Raw genomic sequence first — 21,329 nt, 5'->3', positions numbered from 1 at the left:
GAAATTATTTACTTTTTTCTCAGTAAAGTGTTTCCCAAACTAACCAACCAAATAAGTCATACAGGCACTTATAGACATCAAGCCAAGAAGTTAAAGGGATAGTCTGAATATTTTAATTTGGCATTCAGCTTAAATCAGTTAATAACTTAAAAACTTAAATTTTTTTGAATTTGAAGTTAGTTTTTGAAAAGCTATAACTATTGGGTGCTTATAATGTTTTTTGTGTATTGTTAAATGTTTTATATATAGTCCTCAGTAGTTTGTACACTAGCTCTATGAGATCGATAGTATAACCACCTCTATGGAAACTGAGGCTCGGTGTGACAGGCTCATACTATTAGTAGTAGAACCAGTATTTTTTTTTTTTTTTTTTGAGACGGAGTCTTGCTCTGTTGCCAGGCTGGAGTGCAGTGGCACGATCTCAGCTCACTGCAAGCTCCGCCTCTCGAGTTCAGGCAATTCTCCTTACTCAGCCTCCTGAGTAGCTGGGACTACAGGCGTGTGCCACCATGCCCAGCTAAGTTTTATATTTTTAGGACAGACGGGGTTTCACTATGTTGGCCAGAATGGTCTCAATCTCTTGACCTCGTGATCCACCTGCCTCGGCCTCCCAAAGTGCTGGGATTACAGGCACGAGCCACTGTGCCCGCCCAGAACCAGTATTTTAACTTAGGTTTTTCTTAACTCATAATTGTGTGCTTCAGCATCACAAATATGACCTCTGTTCTTTTTGTCAATTTATAAAAGGTGGCCTTACTTTCTCCTTGGGTGGCTCTTGCTCTTTTCCATCTTTATTTGCTATTTATCCTACTTCTTTAACAAATAGTTGAGCACCTGCTATGTGCCAGGCATTATTACAGGTGCCAGGGATCCAACACTTAATCAGACACAAAAATCCCTGCCCTCATGAACCTTAGGTTCTAGTTTACATTATACTTAAATTACTGAAATACATGTCAAGCGGTTATAGGTGCTGTGGAGAAGCGAAGTGGCAGTGCAGGGTGTTGGAGGGAGGAATTTTGATACTTTATTGTCAATGGGAATTAGAATTAAAGTCTGAAGGATGAAGAATTAGAGTAGGGGACTTCTTACGGTCACTGGTGTGAGTAGGGATTAAAAAGAAATCCCTTACGGTCTTGAGACAGAGGTTGTGAATCTCTAGAATTTGGCAGAAGTGCAGCAAGTTCTGGGATACCTCTTCATTGTGGAGGCCAGGGAATGGGTGGTTTTATCTATGTTTGTGCAGCTGATGGACTGCTCCCTCTTCACTTCTGTCCATGGAGGCCAGAGAAAAGGAATCTTATTGTATAATTTTTCCTGTACTACTTAGTGTTTTGATAAACCTCATTCCTGCTGAGTGATTCAGTCACTTTCAGTTGCCAAAACAAATAATAAAGTATTTTATAAGGTGTATTTTCCTATCACCTTCTCAAAGAAAGTAGGTGGAACTTTGAGCTTGCCGAATCTCAGTTCCTTAGTGTAATTACCAAAGTACATTGCTTTTGAGTCCAGAGTAGTGGTATACAAAGTTGTTAGTGTCTCTGAGACCAGAGCTTTAGACCACTTTCCCAGGCTCTCTGCCATCCAACTGTTAATCACATTATAAAAGATGGATAAAAGACTTAATTGATTGAGCATGAAAACTTAAAGTACAAATTTTGAAAAAAAGATAAAGACTCCTTTACCCAGTACTGAGTGTTTTGGGACAAGACCCAAATTTGTGGCATTAGAAAGGCTTCATAATCTAATGGAAAGAGTATAGCCTTTGGAGTCAGATAACTGGGTTTAATTTTTGACTTTGACTCTAATCACATTACATTGAATAAGTTACAACATCTCTCTAAGACTTAATTTCCGCATTTGTAAAATAGAGATGTGACAATTAAAAGGCACCATTAAATTATGAAACAACATAATAGATACTGTAGAAAAATCAAATGTAAAATGCTGTAGGAACAGATATAAGGGAAACAGTTCATTTGCTTCTGGGGTGGGAATGGGCAAGTGGACTGAGAAGACTACTAAGAGAGGGAGATTTTACATCATGAGTGATGAGAAGTGAGGAAACCACTTCAGGAAGAGAATCCTGGAAGGGCAAATATCTAAAGGAATAAAGTATATATCCTTAGCTAAGGTCTAAGTTAGTCCCTCTCCCAACATGTTCCCATAATTTTCTTTACCCTAAATCAGTACTTATTAGGTACGATTTGCCTCTGTTCTCTGCTAAAGTATAGATTTTGGGGCAAGGATCTATTTTCTTTTGTTTACCGTAGCTTGCTCTTTATACATTAATCACTCAATAAGTATTCATTGAATGAATTAAGTAAAACATTTTCTTTGAATTTTCAGAAGTACAATTTGAAATGTTTTTGAATGCCATGCTACGTATTTAGATTTGGTCTTATGAAATGCAGATGTGTAATAGCTATTAAACAGGGGAATTAGTTTAAATAAAAGGCAGCAGAGAATCCAGGGTTCTAGCCTTAGCTGTGCCATTAACTGGTTAAATGACCTTTTCTCGGGGTTGCCATTTCTTTATCTAACAGTATTGATTTGTAAGGTTTTTTTTTTTTTCCTTCTTTTTACCTTGCCATCAACTTGATTTTAGATTTCTAAGTTTTCTTCCAACTATAGTACTTAAGGATTGTTTAGTTTCTCCTGCCAGGTGTTTATATGTGGGCCTTTTAGGGGAAAATTGTGTTTGACACATGGTGTACGCTCCATAAATATATAATCAATGATCAAAAATCCAAAGCATAAATAAGGACTTCCCAGTCAGAAAATTAAACATATTTTTAGAACCTTACATCTCTGGGGTACTAGATGAACATGGAGCCATAGCTACTTTTGTTAGTTAAATCTCTGAGTGTAACATTATATTGTTTTGTTGATGTTTTCACAACCAAGTGAAACATTGCCACAAAGTTTGCAGAACTAGGTTTAAAAATGATGGTGAGTTTAAGTTTTATTCCAAGAGTCAATAAATAATTGAATGAATTTTCTTAAGCGACACTGCTTTATACTTTTTGCTAGGAATTTTTGGTATAAAACTCTTATTTGGGTAATGTTCATATTGAGCTGAGTTCTAAGAAACTGGTGTGGGAAGATGCAGTTTTTAATGAACTTCTCATTTCTTGCTTTGTAAGGTATTTCCCAGCTCTAGAATTTATGCTAAAATTTAACTGCCTTGAATTTTTTTCTGTTGGGTGTAAATGTGAAATTTGGCCTTTTAAAACCATGTTAGTATTTTAAACTTAAGTATCAATAATTCTAGGAAAACCTTATTGTACCCTCACAATAACTAAGTGCTTTCCTTTTCATTTACATTTTACAACTTTAAAAATTAGAGGGTAGGAAACAGAAGGCTAGACTGGGCGCGGTGGCTCATGCCTATAATCCCAGCTTTTTGGGAGGCCGAGGCGGGCGGATCCATGAGGTCAGGAGATCGAGACCATCCTGGCTAACACGTTGAAACCCCGTCTCTACTAAAAATACAAAAAAAATTAGCTGGGCATGGTGGCGGCTGCCTGTAGTCCCAGCTACTCAGGAGGCTGAGGCAGGAGAATGGCATGAACCTGGGAGGCGGAGCTTGCAATGAGTTGAGATCGCACCACTGCATTCCAGCCTGGGTGACAAAGCAAGACTCTGCCTCAAAAAAAAAAAAAAAAAGAAAAGAAAAGAAAAGAAAACAGAAGGCTAATACTTATATCTTTTTGTAGGCTAAGACTTGAATTGCAACTTAGCCCAAAGAAATCACTGTAAGTACTTAGGGTTATCCTGAAGGGAATATGTTTTATTTATTTTTTTGAAGTCGGAAGTATCTTTGCCTTGAATAGCATGAGATTCCCTTTTTATCTGGAATAAAAAACAAAGACAAAAAAACCCTAAGCTATAAGTAGTGAAAGTCTTAGAAAATATTTTGAAGCATTTAAAAGAATGCAATATATGTTGTGTAAGAAGTAGAGTGTAATTGAATATCTGGCAGACATTCTATCTAAGTATCTTTATGGTTTTTGTTTTCCAGGCTTTAAAATATATTTAATCATTCATGTGTTGAGACTCATTCTTGAGTTATGGATGACAAGGCTTCTGTTGGAAAAATCAGTGTCTCTTCAGACTCAGTATCTACTCTTAATAGTGAAGATTTTGTCTTGGTTTCCAGGCAAGGAGATGAGACACCATCTACAAATAATGGAAGTGATGATGAGAAAACAGGACTCAAGGTAAAACTTCGTAACCTAAGTTTGTTTTGGTTAGCATTTCTAAGCCCATTGCAAAACTTGGCCTTAACAGAAAATGGATATGGGAGGAAAGTGAGAACATGGAAGTAATATACTTCTTTTTCTTTAATGTCAAAGAATTTTGTTTAAACTTAGTGAGAAGTTTATATTTGATTAAAGATTTTCACTCTGATTAGCTTTTCCTAAATTTTTCAATACCCCTAAGTGTCAAAACTAGTGGTTATAGTATAAATATTTGTCATTTTAGTATTGTTTTCACTTTTCCATTGAACTACAAGTATTTGTTTTGTTTGGTCCTGGTTTACATAATGTAAGAGCACTGGCAGGTCAAAGATGCTATTTACGAAAATCCATTTTAGGATTATTGAAACAACTTTAAATACCTGGCCATTTTTGTTTATAATTTCTCAGCCACTATTACTTCTTTTCCAATGCCCTATTATTGTTCTACTCTTTATTGATATAAATAAAAACAGATTATCTGTTAAAGTTGTCATTTACACTATAAGTAGCTTTAAAAATACATTAACATCTTTTCATGCAACAGATGTTTACTAAGTGGTGGCTTATGTGCCAATTATTGTTCTAAATACTGGAGGTATAGTGGTGAACAACATAGGCAAAGCTCCCTGCCTTTCTAGAGCTTTAATTCTAATGGGGGAAATAGACTGTAAGCGAATAAGAAAATAAATATATCAAGTAAATTTAGGTGCTGTGAAGAATAACAAAACAGGATATGTGGATAAAGAGTGAACAACATTATGATTGTTCCTTGACTTTTAAAAATTTTTGTCAAAATGAGAACACTTGGACACAGGGTGGGGAACATCACACACCTGGGCCTGTCATGGGGTGGAGGGAAGGGGGAGGGATAGCATTAGGAGAAATACCTAATGTAAATGACGAGTTAATGGGCGCAGCACACCAACATGGCACATGTATACATATGTAACAAACCTGCACGTCATGAACATGTACCCTAGAATCTAAGGTATAATAAAAAAAAATTTTGTCAAAATTTTGAAAACTTACCAGGTGTTGTGGCTCACACCTATAATTTGGGAGGCCTTGGCAAGTGGATCACTTGAGCCCAGGAGTTGGAGACCAGTCTGGGGAACATGGCAAAACCCCATTTCTACAAAAGTTTAAAAAATTAACCAGGTGTAGTGGCACACACCTTTGGTCTCCCCTACTCAGGAGGCTTAAGTGGGAGGATCGATTGAGGCCAGGAAGTGGAGGCTGCAGTGAACCATGATCACACCACTGCGCTTCAGCCTGGGTGACAGAGTGAGATCCTGTCTCAAAAAAGAAAACAACCCTTACTCTTACTCAAATGTATAGAGGAATAAATAAAATACAGTAAAACTTAAAAAAATTAATAAGAGTGAATGACAGGTGCTGTTTTAGAAAAGGTCTTGAGATGACATTTGAGGTGAGGCCCAAATGAAGTGAGGAAGAAGGCCGTGGAAAAATCTGGGAAAAGAGCTTTCCAGTGGGAGCAGCAAATAGACCATGAGGAGAACCACCCTTGCTAGGACAGAGGTTAGAGCAGAGTGAACAAAGTAAAAAGCGGTAAAGGATGAGATCCATTAGTGGGCATGGGCTGGATTGTGTAGAACCCTGTGGAGCTTAGTAGGAACTGTGGGGCTTTGTAAAAAAAAAAAAAAAAAAAAAAAAGGGGAAAATTTTGGAGCGTTTTGAATGGAATCATGATCTAATTTATATTTTTAAAAGCTCACTGGTTAAGAGAGACTTGTAGGATGACAGCATGTTCTTTCTACTCCCCAGCAGAACTAGTGACAATTACGAAAATAAAACATTTAAGGTCTCTGAAAGTATTTTAAAGGAAATACAGCAAATGAAAAAACATTTATTCAAGAAAATTTACTAAAATTTGGTCAGAGCGGCAAGAACCTGTTATTGGAAACAAGACCTGTCCTTTCCTTACTGTATCCCAGCTGAGACAGTTGGTAACTCCTCTCCATATTGGTGTAGTGAAGAAGACAATAATCCCTGTCTCCCCACCGACTCCCATTCTGGGCTATCTTCCAGAGCAGGAGCAAGATATCAGTATTTCTCATCCTGCTTCCGCATGCCTGTTTCTGGCCAAGTGTGACTTAGAGTTGGGGGCCTCGTTTTTCCCCCCAGCCCCTTGCTGCCGGGACAGAGGCTTTACTTTGGGCAGAGCAACTAACCCTGGGGTGTCAGTGAGACACAGTGTGTTATTATCTCTACTTCCAGCTCCAAAGCCATGTCTCAGAGATTTTACCTACAGGGAAAAGTTGGCCTTGAAGCAGCCTTCTTAAAGGAATGGGCTTCATTCATGACAGAGTGTAGAAAAGTTTAAGCCTAAGGTTACTCTAAAAAAAACAGTGGAAGTTGTGGTGAAAGGTAATTGGGGAAAATTGGTAGATTGATTGGACATTTAGACTTGACTATAGACATCCTAGTTTGCCTGAGGCAACTAGGGAAAAACACAGCTGGGAGGAGATCACCAAGGAACTTTCACTTGACCTCTGGAATTTTCACTTCAAAGTTACCCAAGTTTGATTGACTTAGCCTATGGAGCAGTTTATACTGTAGTGCATTGTTGAAGTCATTACAGCGGTCAGACAGCAATTAGTGTAATTTAACAAGCTAGATGTGGTCAGAGAAGCCAAGAGTCAGCGAGAGCCCTGCCCAAACCACTCTCATCCCAAAGTTACAGTGAGCAATCTCAAGTCCGAGCTCCCTGAGGAGCAACACCAGAGGCTTAACACTGGGAGTAGGACAATGGAATCTACAAAAATCAACTAGCCAGTCACCCAATAAAGAAGCATTAAACAATAACAAATCTTGCAGTGGGGAGGCCAGTACTCAGCATTGGTACTGTGTATTATCTGAAGTATCTAGTTTCTATCCAAAAACTGTAAGACATTCAGAGAAACAAGAAAATGTGACCCAGACATCCCGTTAAAAAAGCAAGCAACAGATACTACCTGTGAGAGTGACTGGTTTGATTTAGCACAGAGCTTTCAAGGTAGCCATTATTAATATATTCAACAAACTAAAGGAAATCATGGTTAAAGAAATTAAGGCGTGATGATAGTTTCACATGAAATAGAGAATATTAATAAACAGATAGAAATCATTTTAAAAAGAACCAAATGGGAATTCTGGAAAGGAAAATCACAGTAACTGAAATGAACTCACTTGTGGGGCACAACAGTACATTTCAACTGGCAAAAGAAAGAGTTAATGAACTTGATCAGTAGAAATTAAAGAACATGAAGAAAAACAATGTAGAAAAAAACAGGCTCAGAAAAATATGGGAAGCTATTAAGTGCGCCAACATGCTTGTAATAGGAGTATCAAAAGGAGAGGAGAAAGAGAAATGACTAGAAAAAAAATTTTAAGTAATATCGAAAAATATCCCAAATTTATTTAAAAACAGTAATTTATACAAAATACAAAAAACAATAATTATATAATATATGTGAAGTTCAGTGAACTCCACATGGAATAAATGCAAAGAGATTCACAAAAAGGAATATCTTGGTAAAAATGCTAAAAACCAAAGACAGGGAAAAAATCTTGAGAGCAGCAAGAGATAAGTGACTCATCAACTTACAAGGGAACTTTCCCATAAGATTTGTAGCTAACTTCTCAGCAAAAAAATGGAGGCAAGAAGCCAGTGGGACAACATATTCAAAGCACTTAAACAAAAAAACTGTTAATTAACGATTCTATGTCCAGCCAAGCTATTATTCAAAACTGAAGGTTCTTTGAAGTAAAGTGTTCTGAGGTAAAAACTCAGAGAATTTGCTGCTGGCAGACCCACCTTATAAGAAACACTAAAGGAAGTTCTTCAGGCTGAAAGCAAGTTACTCCAAATGATGATTTTAATCCACATGAAAAATCAAAGAGCACCAGTAAAAATAATTATGTAGTAATGACACTATAAATGCGTATTTTCTCCTTCTCTCTTGTGTTGTGTATATATCATGCATATCTATATAGGCACTTAACAGCTATAATTTTTCCTAAGAACTGTTGAAGCTGTATCCCATAAATCTTAGTATATAGTACTACATTTTACTGCAGTACTATATACTATGTATATAATATATTATTGGGCCTATGAGATGTGGAAATGTAATATAGTTGCCAATAATAGGAAAAAGGAGATAAGACAGGGACAGATCTGTGTTTCGGCTGGGAAATAACTCCATATAGTAACTCAAATTCATAAGAATAAATGAAGAAAACCAAAATAATAAACAAGAAGGTTAATATAAGAAAACTATAAATATACATTGGTTCTTTTCTCAACTTCTTTTAAGGTATATATAAAATTATATAAAGTAATAATTGTGATAGATTATTGTTGGACCTCTAACATTTATAGATATAGTGTGTATAGCAATACCACAAAAGGCAGGGGGAAGGGATTAGAGCTATGTGTGAATAATGTTTCTATTTCTCAGTGGAATTGAGTGAGTATAAATCAGATGCTCATTCTGATAAGATATACATTATTTCAAGTCCAACAGAGCTTAAAGATTAAAAAAAAAAAAAAGTGGGGGGTAGTCCCAGCACTTTGGGAGAGTGAGATGGGTGGATTGCTTAAGCCCAGGAGTTTAAGACCAACCTGGGCCACATGGTGAAACCCCATCTCTACAAAAACAAACAAGCAAACAAAAAAACCCTCATAAATTAGCCAGGCATTGTGGTGTGTGCCTGTAGTCAGAAGGGGATTTGGGAGGCTGAGGTGGGAGAATTGCCTGAGCCCAGGAGGTTGAGGCTCTGGTGAGCCATGATCATACCACTGCATTCTAGCCCAAGTGACAGAGTGAGACCCTCTCTAGAAAAAATAATAATAAATAAAAATAGTACATTGTAAGTTTCTAGAGGAACTACCAAGGATACAAGTGAAAACATACATGGAAAAAAATCATTAAAGAAATGTAAATGCTACATTAGAAAACATTTACTAAGTCCAAGAGAAAGCAATAATAGAGGCACAAAAAAGACAATACACACTAAAAAATTATGAAGTTGGCAGTCCTGAATCCAGCTGTATCAATAATTAAATAAATTAATCAGTGTAATCAAAAAGGCAGATACTGTTAGATTGGATAAAAATATATGATCCAACTGTATGCTGTCTACATGATATACTTTAGGTTTAGAGATACAAATATATTTAAAAGGATGGAAAAATATAATGCAAACAACAATTGTACGAAAGCTGGATTGGTTGTTCTGATTTTAGACAAAACAGACTTTAAAACAAAAAACTTTACTAGAGATAATATATGAGTAATGACATTTTGTAATGAGAAGGATCAGTTCATCACAAACATCTAACAATTACATATCTAATAACCAAGCGCCAAAATGCATGAAGCAAAAACTGACAGAAATGAAGAGAAAATGGACAATTCAAGAATAATTGTTAGCCAGGCGTGGTGGCTCATGCCTATGATCCCAGCAATTCAAGAGGCTGAGGTGGGTGGACACTTGAGCTCAGGAGTTTGAGACCAGCCCGGGCAACATAGCAAGACCCTGTCTCATTTAAAAAAAAAAAAAAATTGCTGAAGTTTATAATACACTGCTTTCAATACTGAAGGGGACAACTAGGCCGACCAATAAGGCCTTGTTGACACTTGTTGACATCCAAGAAGCCTTGGATGACACTGTTGACCAACTAGAGTTAACAGATCGCTGTAGAACACTCACCCCAACAATAGCAGAACATTCATTCCATTCTTTTCAAGTGTACCCAAAGTATTAATCCAACCATAAGGGCAGGAGACTATACATCAATAACAGAAGTAAAACCGAAAATTCACTAATTTGGGGAAATTAAACAACATACTTCTAAATAAGTCAAAGAAAAAAATCAAAAAGGAAATTAGAAAATACTGAGATGAATGAAAATGCAGAAACAATATACTAAGACTTACGGGATAAGTTTAAACAGTTCTTAGGGAAATTTATAGCTGTTAAGTGCCTATATTAAGAAAGAAGAAAGACCTAAACTTAATATTCTAACCTTCCACCTTAAGACCCTGGTAGAAAGGTACACTAACCTAAAACAATCAGAAGGAAGGAAAATAAAAGAACAGAAATTAATTAAACAGAAAAGCAATAGAGAAAAATCAGTGGAACCAGAAATTTATTTTTTGAAAATATCAACAAAATTGACAAAGCTTTAATTAGATTAAACACACAAAAAAGGACAATTTACTGGAATCATAAATGAAAGGGGATAGTACTGCTGATAATACATATAATTATGAAGGAATACTAGAGTTGTGTGCCCATAAATAAGATAATTTAGATGAAATGTACAAATTTCTAGAGTGACACTAACAAAACTGATAAAATAGTCTGAACAGATCTATAACAAAGAGATTTAATTGGTAATCAAAAAAGTACCCCAAAGAAAACCCTAGACTCAGGTGTCTATACTGTTGAATTCTACCAGATACTTAATTAATATCTATTCTGCACAAACTCTTCTCTGCAATAGAAAAGTAGGGAATACTTCCCAACTTACTGTATGAGAACACCATTAGCCTGATACCAAAATCAGACAAAGACATCAAAGGGAAACTGCACACCAATGTCTTTAATGCATATGGGCACAAAAATCCTTGAAATACTAGCAAAGTGAATTTAGCTGGTATATAAATATAAAAAGGATTACATACCATGATCAAGTGGGAGTTATTCCAGGAATGTAAGGTTAGTTTAACATCTGAAAATTATTAATGTAATATACTGTATCTATAGAATAAAAAGCAAAACCCACATGATCATCTCATTAGATGCAGAAAAAGCATTTGCCAAAATCTAACACCTTTTCATGAAAAAAAGAAATGAGAAAACTTAAACTAGAAATACAATGGAACATTTCAACCTGATAAAGGACATTTACAAAAAGCTCACAGGTAAAATCATACTTGATGGTGAAAGAGTGATTCTTTACCCCCTAAGTTTGAGAATAAGGCAAGGAGGTCTGCACTCACCACCAATCTTCAGCATTGTGCTAGGGCCAGGTGCAGTGGCTCATGCCTGTAATCCCAGCACTTTGAGAGGCTGAGATAGGAGGATCACTTGAGCCTACAAGTTTGAGAACAGCCTGGGCAACATACAGAGACTCCATCTCTACAAGAAAAAAATTTTTTTTAATTAGCTGAATGTGGTGGCATGCTCTTGTAGTCCCAGTTATTTGGGGGCTGAGGTGGGAGGATCGCTTGAGCCAGAGAGGTCAAGGCTGCAGTGCATTGTGATCATACCCACTGCACTCCTACTTGAGCAACAGAGGGAGACCCTGTCTCTACTTAGAAAAAAAGATATTATCAAGAAAAGTGAAAAACAACAACAACAACAAAAATGCAGTGAAAGAATGTGTAAATGATAGTTCTAGGAAGTATAAAGAGCTAAACCATCAACTGCTGAATGGGTAAACAAAATGTGGTATACAATCGAATATTATTAAGCCATAAAATACTGATAGATGCTACAACGTAGATGAACCTTAAGAACATTATGCTGAATGACATGTCAGTCACAAAAGACTACAAATTACATAATTTCATTAATAGGAAATATTCAGAATAGGCAAATCTTTAGAGACAGAAAATTAGTGGTTGCTTAGGGCTGGTTGCGCGAGTCTGGGGGGAATAGAAGGGTGATAAGTTAAGGGTATATTGTGCTGCTTTTACAATTTTTTTTATTAAAATTTTTTTTTTTTTTTTTTTTTTTTTTTGGAACCCGAGTCTCGCTCTGTCGCCCAGGCTGCGAGTGCAGTGGCCCGGATCCTCAAGCTCACTGCACAGCTCCCCTCCCCGGCGTTTTTAGCCATTCTCCTGCCTCAGGCCTCCCTGAAGTAGCTGGGACTACAGAACGCCTGCCACCGCCTCGCCCGGCTTTAATTTTTTTTTTTTTTTTGTACTTTTTTTAGTAAGAGACCGGGGATTTCACCGTGTTAGCCAGGATTGGTCCCTCGATCTCCTGACCCTTGTGATCCGCCCGTCATCGGCCCTCGCCAAAGGTGCTGGGATTACAGGCTTGAGCCACTGCGCCCAGCCTAAAAAAAATTTTTTTGAGACAGAGTCTCTGTTGCCCGGGCTGGAGTGCAGTGGTGTGATCTCAACTTCCTTCAGCCTCCACCTCCTGGGTTCAAGTGATTCTCTTGCCTCAGCCTCCTGAGTAACTGGGATTACAGGCATACACCATCATGCCTGGCTACTTTTTGTATTTTTAGTAAACATGGGGTTTTACCATGTTGGCCATGCTAGTCTCGAACTCCTGACCTCTGGTGATCCGCCTGCCTTGGCTTCCCAAAGTGCTGGGATTACAGGCATGAGCCACCGCACCTGACCTGTGCCACTTTTTTGAGGTAATGAAAATGTTTTTAAATTGACTTTGGTAGTTGCATATATCTGTGAATATACTTAAACCATTGAGCATACTTTTTAAATGAATGAATTGTATGGTTTATGAATTGTATCTCTAAATTTTTTCTAAAAAAGCTTCCTGGACAATTAGCAGGAAAGGGGCAAGAGTGGTAGCAAGGAGAGCAGGGGTAAATGTGCTCTGATTCAGAAAATGTTTTGGTATTAGTGTGGGTAAATTAGATGTAGGGTATGAGGTAAAGAGTAGATGATTCCTAGATTTTGGCCTGGGCTGTTTAGTCTAATCCTGAGCTAAACAGTAATGGCATTACCTTAGTAATGGCATTATGGTTGGGTGCAGTGGCTCACGCCTGTAATCCCAGCACTATGGGAGGCTGAGACAGGCAGATCACTTGAGGTCAGGAGTTTGTGACAAGCCTGGCCAACATGGTGAAACCCTATTTCTATTAAAAACACAAAATTAGCCAGGCATGGTGGTGCAGCTTGTAATCCTAGCTACTTGGGAGGCTGAGGCAGGAGAATTGCTTGAACCCGGGAGGCAGAGGTTGCAGTGAGCCTAGATTGTGCCATTGCCCTCCAGCCCGGGTTACAAGAGTGAAACTCCATCTCGAAAAAATAAAAAAATAGTTACAGAATTAGATAAGACCACTCACAATGTGAGTGTAGATATTGAAGAGACAAGTGATAACAGTTGGTTCTTGGGATATTCCAATACTCAGAGATTGAGATGAATCTCTGAATTCATCACCACTGCACCCAACCATAATGTCATAGCTTTAAATAGCAAGTAAGTACTATTGATGGCAGCTACAACCAACCTCTCCTTAGTATTAGTCTTGTACATCCAACTATCAAACAAACCAACTATCAAACTGACATCTCCAAAGAGATAGCTAAAAGTCAACTCAAATGTAATATATTCTCCTGACCCAATTCTTGACTTACCGTAATTTCTCTTTCCCATCTCAGTAAATGGCATTACTAAGGTAATGCCATTACTGTTTAGCTCAGGATTAGACTAAACAACCCAGGCCAAAATCTAGGAATCATCTGCTTCTCTTTACCTCATACCCTACATCTAATTTACCCACATTAATACCAGAACATTTTCTGAATCAGAGCACATTTACCCCTGCTCTCCTTGCTACCACTCTTGCCCCTTTCCTGCTAATCGTCCAGATAACAGTTGGTTCTTGGGGTACTCCAATATTCAGAGATTGAGATGAAGAGAAATCAGCAGAAACAACTGAGAAGAAATAACTCATAAGATATAAGAAAACGCAGGTATATTACTTCGTTTTCACACTGCTGATAAAGACATACCTGAGACTGCGAAGAAAAAGAGCTTTAATGAACTTACAGTTCCACACGTCTGAGGAGGCCTCACAATCATGGCAGAAGGCAAGGAGGAACCAGTCATGTCTTACCTGGATGGCAGCAGGCAAGAGAAGAGAGAGCTTGTGCAGGAAAACTCCCGTTTTAAAAACCATCAGATCTCGTGAGACTCACTATCATGAGAACACGAAAGACCTGCCTTCATGATTCAGTTACCTCCCTCCAGGTTCCTCCCACAATACGTGGGAATTGGGGGAGTTACAATTCAAAATGAGATTTGGGTGGGGGGCACAGCCAAACTGTATCACTGTGAGAGCAGAATTCCTTGAAAGACAAGTGGCAAAGGTGTTTCAAGAAAGCAGTAGTGATCAGGTATGTCTGATTTGGCTAAAAGATTGATTTAGATAATAAGTGAAAAATAACAAGATGCAGGCCTTGGGAGCCCTCAAGAATAATGAGTTTTTTGGAGAGAGTAGACTGTAGTAAGGTTAGTGTGGGTTCATTAGTAAATAGGAGATGAGAAAGAAGGGGAAATAAAGATAGACAACTTTTTCAAGGACTTTTGCTATAAAATGAGGGCAGAAAAATTGAGTGGTAGCTGCAGGGGTTATGGATTTTATTATATTGTTAGGAATTATTTAGTAAAAATGGTATGTTACTAGTATGAAGGAGAGCAGAATCTTTGATTGGGAAAAAGAGTTTCTTGTGTGTAAGTAGAATAGTTAGCCTAGGAACAGTTTCTAGAAATTAAGGCAGTAGTAAATATGCAAGTAAATCCAACTTGTCTCCTTTTGGATTTCCTCCATTTGAAAATTTTCTTATAAGTTTTCAAAGTAGTTTGACTTACTCTTCCTGTTTCTACTTTGATTGATCATTTATGTTACATGGGGGGGAACCCTCAGGTATCTTCCAGAGAACTTCTTTTTTTGCTCTCTCTTATGTCTTTTTTTTTTCCTTAAAAAAAGCTTTTTTTTTTTTTTTTTTTTTTTTGAGATAGAGTTTCCCTCTTGTTGCCCAGGCTGGAGTGCAGTGGCATGATCTCCGCCTCCCGGGTTCAGGTGATTCTCCTACGTCACCCTCCTGAATAGTTGGGATTACAAGTGCACACCAGCACGCTTGGCTAATTTTTTGTATTTTTAGAGAGACGGGGTTTTACCATGTTGGCTAGGCTGATCTTGAACTCCTGACCTCAGGTGATCTACCCGCCTTGGCCTCCCAAAGTGCTGAGATTACAGGTGGGAGCCACCATGCCTTGCTGTTTTTCTTAATTTTTAATTTTTGTGGGTATATAGTAAGTGTATTAATTATGCATTAATGTGTGTATATGCATTACATGAGACATTTTCATACAGATGTGCAATGAGTAATAATTACATCAGGGTAAATGGGGTATCCATCACGTTAAGCATTTATTCTTTGTGTTACAAGCAATTCAATTCTACCTTTTTTTTTTTTTTTTTTGAGGTGGACTCTCACTGTGTTGCCCAGGCTGCAGTGCAGTGGTGTGATCGCCGCTCACTAAAACGTCCACTTACTGGTTTCAAACGATTCTCATACCTCAGCCTCCTGAGTAGCTGGTACTGTAGGTGTGCACCACTATGCCTGGCTAATTCTCACAATTGTAGTAGACGTGGGGTTTTGCCATGTTGGTCAGGCTGGTACTGAATTACTGACCTCAGGTGATCTGCCTGCCTTGGCCTCTCAAAGCACTAGGATTACAGGCATGAGAAACTGTATGCAGCACAATTATACTCTTTTAGTTATTTTTAAATGTACAATTAAATCATTTTTTACCAGCACTGTTATACTCTTTTATTTTTTATTTTATTTTGTTATCATTATTATTTTTGAGGCAGAGTCTTGCTCTGTCACCCAGGCTGGAGTAAAGTGGCAGGATCTTGGCTTACCACAATCTCCGCCTCCCAGGTTCAAGCGATTCTCCTGTCTCAGCCTCCTGAATAGCTGGGATTACAGGTGCGTGCCACCACTTCCGGCCAATGTTTGTATTTTTAGTAGAGATGGGGTTTTGCCATGTTGGCCAGGCTGGTCTCGAACTCCTGACCTCAGAAAATCTGCCTGCGTTGGCCTCCCAAAGTGCTAGGATTACAGGTGTGAGCCACCGCCCCCGGCTAGTTATTTTTAAATGTACAATTAAACCATTTTTACTGTAGTCACCCTATTGTGCTGGCAAATACTAGGTCATATTTATTCTTTCTATCATTCATTTGTCTTGTTTACCAGAAAGAAATACCTGTATAGTCATGTACTGCATGACAACATTTCGGTCAACAACCAACTACATGTATGAAGGTGGTCCCAAAAGATTATAATACCGTATTTTTATTGTACCTTTTCTGTGTTTAGATATGTTTAATACATACATACTTACCATTGTGTTATAATTGCCTACAGTATTCAGTATAGTAACATGCTACACAGGTTTGTAGCCTAGGAGTAACAGGCTCTACCATACAGCCTAGGTTTATACTTGGCTATGCTTCCTAGGTTTACGTAAGTACACTCTGTGATGTTCATACAACAGAACTGCGCAACAGTGCATTTCTCAGAATGTATCCCTGTTGTTAAGCAATGCATGATTGTGTTTTGTAGATGAGGAAATTGAGGAACATGTTCTCCAAATTTAAAATATTTCCTTTGTGTGTTTTAATTTCATTATATCTGTATGTTATGTAGGGTTATTATATATAGAACTGGAATTGAGGAATAATTAAAATTGTTAAATCTATAAGGTCTGTCATCAGAGGAAGGTATAATAGTGTTACTGGAGATACCTTGTGCAGTAGTACTCTCCTTTTTGAAACCTTGTATCGTTTCTCGGCCTCCAGTAGAGTGACTAACGAAATGACTTAAAAAAAAAAAGATTTATAGAGCATCTTATCTACCTTCCTAACAATTTTTTTTTTTTTTTTTTTGCCATTTCGATGTGGTATAATATGGCATTTAAAACATTTTATTTTGTTTTATTTTGTAGAGGCAAGGTCTTCATATGTTGCCCAGACTCATCTCAAACTCCTGGCCTCAAGTGATCCTTCCACCTTGGCCTCCTAAAGTGTTGGGATTATTGTTGTGAGCCACCACGCCTGGCCAACATGACATTTAATAAATTCCAAGGCTCTCGAGTTTTGTTTGTTGAGACAGGAGTTTTGCTCTGTTGCCCAGGCTGGAGTGGAAGTGGCACAATCTCTGTTCACTACAACCTGCGCCTCCTGGGTTCAGATGACTTGTGCCTTGGTCTCCTGAGTAGCTGGGGTTACAGTCGTGCCAGTGTGCCACCATGCCCGGCTAATTTTTTTTTTTTTTTCTTATTAGAGAGGGGGTTTCGCCATGTTGGCCAGGCTGGTCTTGAATTCCTGGCCTCAAGTGGTCCTCCTGCCTCAGCCTCCCATTGTGCTAGGATTACAGGTGTGAGCCATTGTGCCAGGCCCTGGAATTTTTCTTTTGTTTCTGTTTTAGTGCTAACATTTATCCTTGGGACATAAACTTCAAAGTGGAACCGTGAGCTGGGTGTGATTGTGTGTACCTGTAGTCCCAGCTACTTAGGAGGCTGATGTAGGAGGATTGCTCAAAGCCAGAGGAGTTCAAGGCTGCAGTGCTCTAAAAGCATGCCTGTGAATAGCCACTGCAGTTCAGCCTGGGCAACATAGTGATACCCTGTCTCAAAAAAGAAATTTTTGTTTTAAGCTTTTAGATTCAGGGGGTACATGTACAGGTTTGTTACAAATGTATATTACATGATTCTGAGGTTTGGGGTACAATTAAACCCAGGTAGTAAGCATAGTACCCAATAGATAGTTTTTTCAACCCTTGTCCCCCTGTCTCCTTCCCTTCCTACCTTTTGTTGCAGTTCTCAGTGTTCATTGTTCCCATCTTTATGTCCATGTGTACCCACTGGAAAACACGTTTTACAAGTCTGTCACTATTCCACCCCAAAACTCCAAAAGTCCCAACTGAGTGTCTTGTTGAAAGGTCATTTGACAGCTGGTAATCTACCACAGGATAAGAATTCCCATTTTTGAAAATACGATAACCTACACAGCGTAAGAAGTTTCCAATATAAAATAATTAGGAAAGCTGGCTGAAATGTAACACCTTTTTAATTGCCTAGCTGTATTTACAAGAAAGTAATGACAGTCTTCAAGGAACAAAAACAAAGAGGGAACTGAAAGCTTTAACTATACATATGGGCTAACATTTGGTCTGCACTGAGGAATTTGCTATTCTTTATAACCAAAGTGCTTGGATTTTGATAACTATGTTGGGCAAGAGGTAAGGCCTTGGGTTTAGAGAGAGAGGTGTTGGAACTGAGATCTCCTCATAAAGTGTACTCAGGGGCTACATCCTAACTTGAAAGGATAAGGGTAGAAATTCTACTTGTAGTCACAGGAAGAACATAAGGAAACTTACGTTTCTTAGCTTGGACATTAATTTGGAGGAGGGTCTTGCTGGAAATTTGTTCCCACAGGCTTGCCTTCATGTATGTTTAGAGTTTGAATTTACACTACTTTATGTTCCTTGATTGGTAATACTCTAGGCACCTTACAGAAGCAATTGCAGAACTACTCTGGAAGAACATGCTTGCCACTCAGGCTATGTGGTATTCCCCCAGATAACCCTCTTAAAACAGAGCACACAATCCAGAATTCACAAATATATATAAAGAATAACTTATTATGAGCAAGTTAGCAAACCCCAGCAAAATTGAATTCCACTAGAACTTGGGCATTCGAATTATTAGGTATAACCTTAAGGGAAATTTGATTAAAATAATTAAAGACTTAAAATTAGAAAACATTTAAAAAGAACAAAATATCAAAGAAATTTAAAAATTAAGCCAACTGAAACTAGAATTCTACAATTAAATTTAGAGCCAGTGAAATTAAAAGTGCAGCAGATGTGTTAAACAGCAAACTACACATGGCTGAAGAGAGAATCAAATACCTGGAAAATGGATCTGAAGAAATTATCCAGAAGATAGCATTGAAAGATAAGATATGAAAGACCACTTAAGAGACGTGAATATTAAGATGAGAAGGGCCAACCATCTTAAGTGTTCTATAACAAGAGAATGGGGAAGATGAAAGAAAATACTTGAAGAGATAATAGTTGAATATTTTCCAGAAGTGATAAAAAATATAAATCATTGGCATCAAAGAACACAGTAAGTCCCAAGAGGAATGATAGTGGAACTAGAAAACATCATAGCCAGAGAGAAAATAATAAAAGGCTAAATGAGAATAAAGATGAACTGGATTTGGTGCCTGTATTTAAGTTGCTTATAGCTTGGGGTAGATGACAATTATTAAACACCTTGTTACGTTTGTTTCTATTAGTCTTTCCTTTGTAACAAATTACCTCTGCCCTGTTTTAGTGGCACATGTCTGTAATCCCAGCACTTTGGGAGGCTGAGGCCAGAGGATCACTGGAGCCCAGGAGTTCAAGACCAGCCTGGGCAACAACAGTGAGACCTTGTCTCTTTTAAAAAAAATAAAATAGTAAGAAGAACCCCCAAATTGCCTCAATACTCAAGTGGGTTAAAACAGTTGATTTCTCTTGATTTTGTGATTGACTGGTTAGTTTTTGCTGATCTTGCACTCATACAACTTCATTCATCTGGTGGGTCGGGTGGGGACAGGGCTTAAGTAGGATGGCTGGGTCTTCCTCCATGTAGTCTCTCATGTTAGGCTTCTTCACAGCATGGTAGTCTCAGGACAAGAGTAGCAGCTATAAGGCCCTTAGGGCTGAGGCTTAGAAATTATACCACATGGATTCTGTTGTTCAAAGCAAGTCACAAGTCCAGTTCTTATTCAAGGTTTTGGGTAAATAGGCTATATCTCTTGATTGGAGGTGCTGTAGAGATTCTCTGGCCATATTTAATTTTCAACATCAGTATAGTTAGATGAATGCTGTGGTATAGACAAGCAAAGGGTGATACAGAACAGAGGATGGAAACCTAACTCAGCTTGAGGGAAGGGTCAAGGAAGGCTTCTTGGAGTTGGTAATGCTTTAGGTAAGCCTTTTAAAGAAAAGTGTTACGTGATGGTGTGGTTATAGAAAACATAGAGGTATGGCCGGGCATGATGGCTCACACCTGTAATCCCAGCACTTGGGGAGGCCGAAGTGGAAGGATAGCTTGAGCTCAGGAGTTGGAGACCAGCCTAGGCAATATAGTGAGACCCCATCTGTTAAATACATAGAGATATATTTCTTTTTTTTTTTAACGTAGTCATCCATAAGCAGGTATTTTTCTTAATAAAATGTTTTGACAGCTCATATCAAAATGTGAGAACTCTCCATAAAAGCAAAACATGTATTTTCTCCATCTGCCTGACGATATGTTCCTCTCAGTTGAGAATCTTAGCTCTTACCCAGACATACTCTATAAATACTGGTTGGGGATGCTTTGATGAACTAGTGTTTCTTACGCAGAAAGATCTGTTAATTTTTAAAACTCTTTAATCCTCATAGAGCTTTCTTCTTGAAAAATATAATTGATATTATTTAGATGGAAGAAAATTGCCAAACTTTATTAGGATAGCAGATAACAAAAGTCACTCTATCTCAGTAATGCCGAAACTGATCTTCTGATTTGGCTTCTGATAACTGCTTTTTTAGAACCTGATAATCTGCTGGGCGTGCTGGTTCATGCCTATAATTCCAGCACTTTGGGAGGCCGAGGTGGGCAGATCACCTGAGGTCAGGAGTTTCAGACAAGCCTGGCCAACATGGCAAAACCCCATTTCTACTAAAAATACAAAAATTAGCCGGGCGTGGTGGCGCGTACCTGTAATCCCAGCTACTTGGGAGGCTGAGGCAGGAGAATTGCTTGAATCTGGGAGGCAGAGGTTGCGGTGAGCTGAGATCACGCCACTGCACTCCAGTCTGGGCGACAAGAGTGAAACTTCGTCTCAAAAAAAAAAAAAAGAAAAGAAAAAGAACCTGCTAATCTTGTCTTCTGTAATGCTTGATCTTTTATTCAGCGAAGTTACTGAACATGAACTCAGTATAATTAAGAGGGTTAGAGTGGTGGTGGTTGTGGAGACACATCAGTAAATATGTCGTCATGATACAATTCATCATGTACTAGAATCTAGGTATGAGCGAACTGTGTGAGAACGTAATTGTTGCCTAAAGAAGAAAAGAAAGGTTATGTGTAGTAGGTGATAGTTGAGAAAATATTAAGAATGTCCTGTACAAAGAAGTGAGTCTGTAATGTGGTAACATGCAGAAGCTTGAGAGAACATGGAGTCAAGACTACTGTATGTAGTAGAATTGATTGTATTTGCTTTTCTTTTCCTCCCAAGATACAAATGGCCTTGTCTTTTTT

At 38.1% G+C, this 21,329-nt stretch overlaps 1 protein-coding gene across 5 annotated transcripts in view; it reads left to right on the top strand.

The window, feature by feature from the left end:
• Positions 1-21,329, top strand: part of RABGAP1 (RAB GTPase activating protein 1) — a 173,558-nt gene that overhangs the window by 12,228 nt on the left and 140,001 nt on the right. For 2 of the 5 annotated variants that reach the window (XM_017874797.1, XM_017874799.1), the window contains exon 2: positions 4,025-4,223. In XM_017874797.1, coding sequence (XP_017730286.1) covers positions 4,074-4,223 — 150 coding nt within the window. In that variant the 5' untranslated portion in view covers positions 4,025-4,073. Of the gene's footprint in view, positions 1-3,739; positions 3,759-4,023; positions 4,224-21,329 lie in introns of those variants that run through there. The other 3 variants (XM_017874798.1, XM_017874800.1, XM_017874801.1) reach the window with 3 other exon arrangements.

The sequence above is a fragment of the Rhinopithecus bieti genome, unplaced genomic scaffold, assembly GCF_001698545.2.
Source record: "Rhinopithecus bieti isolate Rb0 unplaced genomic scaffold, ASM169854v2 scaffold_7967, whole genome shotgun sequence".
NCBI lineage: Eukaryota > Metazoa > Chordata > Mammalia > Primates > Cercopithecidae > Rhinopithecus > Rhinopithecus bieti.
Note: the sequence above shows the minus strand (reverse complement) of the source record. Positions and strands in the feature narration are given on the sequence as shown.